Here is a 3748-nt window from a genome sequence, read left to right as displayed (position 1 = left end):
CATCAAGTGTATTTTGCTTCTTATCCAAGCACGAGTAATGATAAACATCAAAAGCAATGGTGGGCGGTCTTTAAGACAAAGGCTAGATCAAAATTTGATACAACATTTTTTCAAGAAGAAATTGTATCAAAATCAGTTTTATCTCCAATTGATGATGAAATAATTCATGAGAATGAGAAAGAAGCGGGAGGGGAGGAGTTGGAAGAAGAGGAAGAAGATAATGTGGAGGGGACAGATGATCACATGGAGATGGAGATGGAGATGGAGATGGAGGAGGAGGAGGAGGAGGAGGAGGAGGAGGAGGAGGAGGAGGAGGAGGGTGAGGGTGAGGGTGACGGTGATGACGATGATGACGATGAGGACGATGAGGATGATGATGAGGATGATGATGATGATGATGAGGATGATGATGATGAGGATGACAAAGAGGATTAGGGTAATGAGGTTTTTACATCTTTTTGTTATCAATTTATTTATTATTGTGTTTCCTAGCCATTTTTTATGTTATATATATATGTTATATCCATTTCGTTTTATTTAATTTTAATTAACACTTTCTAACAATTTTATTTGTTCAATTTGTAGTATAATGGCACGTGGTCGTGGTGGTAGACAGCGGGGCGGAGGTAGTGGGGGCCGTAGTACGTAGGAGGAGGAGGAGGAGACCACTGAGGTCGAGCAGTCCTTAGAGGATGACACTGACGAGGAGGAGGAGGTCGAGCATGGGATCCCTGTCACATACACCGAGGATAACAAGATCATTATTGACATTAGGGGTCTTTGGTAAGAAATTCTCTTTATTTATTTTTTAATTAGTAGTTGATTTATTTTTAATATGAATATTTTTAATTCGTATTTAACATGTATAATTTCAGGTTTAATTCCAAGTATGTAGTTCGGGGAGTCACCGCTAGCACTCAACAAAAGATGACCAGGGGTATTACTTGTTGGTCAGATGCAAGCGAAGAAGAGAAGGAGAGATGGTTCAATAACTTCCGGGTATATATATTTTTAAATAATTTTCGTAAATGTATTCTAATTAATTAGTGATTTGTGTTTTCTAACGATGGTTCTATACGTCTAGCAAAACTATCATTGGCCTAAGGAACAAGAGCGTGCTGTTTGGGAGAGATACAATTACATCGGCAAAAAGAGGCTAAGAGATAACATGTATAAGGTTTCTAAGAGGAAGAAACCCCCTCAGTTTATGGAAGGTATTTAGTTACTTTTGGTGGTTGTATTTAATTAGTTAAATTATCGTCATTTGTTATCTATTTAATTAAATACTAATATTTGGCATTTTTTTTTAATAGGAACCGCATATAAAGAACTGATGGAGAAGAGAGATACCCCCGAATTTAAGGAGAAGTCGGCTCGAGCAGCGATCAATAAAAGGGGAGGGAAGAAGGATGCCCACATTGATGCTACGCATTACGGAGGTTCTCAATCATTCTATGACCGAGCAATGTCAAATGTACCTCCTGACTATTTTCTCAAATTTATACACGATAGCGACCAAATTGGCGACTGAATCAAAACGCGTCGCCAAAATGGCGACTGTGCTGGCGACTGAAAATGGTCGCTGATTGGCGACTACTCCCTCATCCGTCGCTATTTTTGCGACCAATAGTAGTCGCCATTTCCGTCGCTATTTTTGGCGACTACTCCCTCATCCGTCGCCATTTTAGCGACTGAAATCCGTCGCCCGAGTGATTTTAGGCGACTAACTGTTGCGACCACCACTTGGCGACTGATTGTAGTCGCCCGAGCACTTTTAGCGACTATTTTCTGTCGCGTAAGTCAGTCGCCTGAGAGCAGATTTCTTGTAGTGTCTATACATAAAAACTGTATCTCCTATTACTAATTTCGTGACGAAATTTTTTTTTTTTAAAAAAAATTGATGTAGTTAAAATATTTTCATAAAAAACACAATTCATGGAATTATTCAATTCTTTTGATTAATTTTAATATTAGTTATTTTTTATAAAAATTCTCGAGATATAAATCTAAAATCTATAACTAATACACTAAAAATTAAAAGGCCTATATTTACCGCACATTTGCGCGGGATCTACACTAGTTCGCTATAAAGATGTTGAAAAATAAAATAAAGTAAAAAAAAACTGTCATAAACAAGATCTCCATTTAAATGGAAATCTACATGGTATAAAAGATGTGTTTTTTAAAGGATTCCTATTGGTTGTTGGCTTTTTTTCCTTTTTTTTTTCTTCTTCTATTGTGGGTCCTCCATGATGTCCATAGAATTAATTAATAATCTCCCTACTACACTTATCCTCTCTTCATTATTATTCCTCTCTTAATTATACTTACATTAAAACCATACATTATACATCAAATGATTTCGAAAAAGAAAAAAACGAAATAAAATAGCTGCAAAAAAAAATTGATTCAAAGAAAAATTTCAAGGATCAAATGATATTATCAATCAATCATTCACTTTATGTACAAACGTAAAAATCTTGAGAACATTAATTGGACTAACTATTTAATTGGACTAACTATTGCAGAAAACGGAAAAAATACGTCTTATTAGAAAATTAACAAAGCGAAAACATTTAAAGTAAATATTTTGGAAAAAAAATATTAGAGGACTATAATTAGCGAAAACAAATTAAAACTAAGAAGTTACAAACACACTAAAATTGTCATTAATTCCATAATATCTTATAAATCGACATCAACAACATGCATGTACTTACCGAACTGATGAGTCGATCAAACTGAAGAAAAAATTGAACATTATCACATCGAACACCTAATCAAATATGAAAATATTCGACTTTATATCAGCAAATTTTCAGATTCACTTGATCGAATATTTTTTGGCTAACGATTTTGATAATTATTTTGAATATATAGATTAATTAATTGACAGGCTAGCTGAAAATTTAAATCTGTGAAAGAAGGTAAAAAACAAAAAATAAAATAAAAAAATAAGAGAGATAGCATGAGAGTGATGGTGAGGTGAATTATAGAAGTAGCTAGGTTAATTAATTATGTTTGCAAAAATATAGTAGTACTCCGTATGTGTCTCTTTCTAAGTACTGGGAAGTATATGATTTGGTTATGAGCCCAATTATATCTGCTTCTATAATACGAAGTATCATCCTACTATTTTCTTGGATCATATATGAGCTATTTTAGGATAACTTAATACAAAGTATTTTATTTGCGTTAACAAAGTTGATATGTTTTCATATACATTTATCATAAACAGTGTATCGTATTTTAGCCATTTGAGGATAACTTAATACGGAGTATTTTATTTGCGTTAACAAAGTTGATATGCTCCCATATACATTTATCATAAACAATGTATTGTATTTGAGCCATTTAAGGATAACTTAATACGGAGTATTTTATTTGCGTTAACAAGTTGATATGTTCTTATATATACATCTATCATAAACAGTTGTAACATAGATCTATCTATAGTAGTAGTTTAATGATAATTCTAATTAAATTATTTCATACTGTCTTCGTTTCGGTCAATTATTTACCTTTAGTTTTAACACAAAAGCCAACGAAAGTCGAAAGGGAAGGGTAATAATAGCGTCAAATTATAAATTACTTAACTAAAATTCATATTTATGTATTGTTTAATACTATTGAAAGGGTTTTATAATTAATAATGATCGAATAATTTCAATAAACGATATCACACTTAGACTGATAATTAATAGTTATAAGAAATTGGTCCGACCCAATAGACACTTTGATAAACATA

The 3748-nt window shown here is 32.9% G+C and overlaps 1 protein-coding gene across 1 annotated transcript; it reads left to right on the top strand.

Moving 5' to 3' along the window:
- The first annotated feature begins 344 nt into the window (after window positions 1–344).
- Window positions 345–1531, top strand: LOC141620931 (uncharacterized). The gene is made up of 5 exons (XM_074437674.1): window positions 345–436; window positions 586–783; window positions 876–999; window positions 1085–1214; window positions 1314–1531. Exons 3-5 carry the CDS (start codon window positions 928–930, stop codon window positions 1529–1531), a joined length of 420 nt encoding a protein of 139 aa, XP_074293775.1. The 5' UTR covers window positions 345–436; window positions 586–783; window positions 876–927.
- The last annotated feature ends 2217 nt before the right edge of the window (window positions 1532–3748 follow it).

The sequence above is a fragment of the Silene latifolia genome, chromosome X (assembly GCF_048544455.1).
Source record: "Silene latifolia isolate original U9 population chromosome X, ASM4854445v1, whole genome shotgun sequence".
Classification (NCBI taxonomy): Eukaryota; Viridiplantae; Streptophyta; class Magnoliopsida; order Caryophyllales; family Caryophyllaceae; genus Silene; species Silene latifolia.
This window is presented reverse-complemented; position numbering and strand designations above follow the sequence as displayed.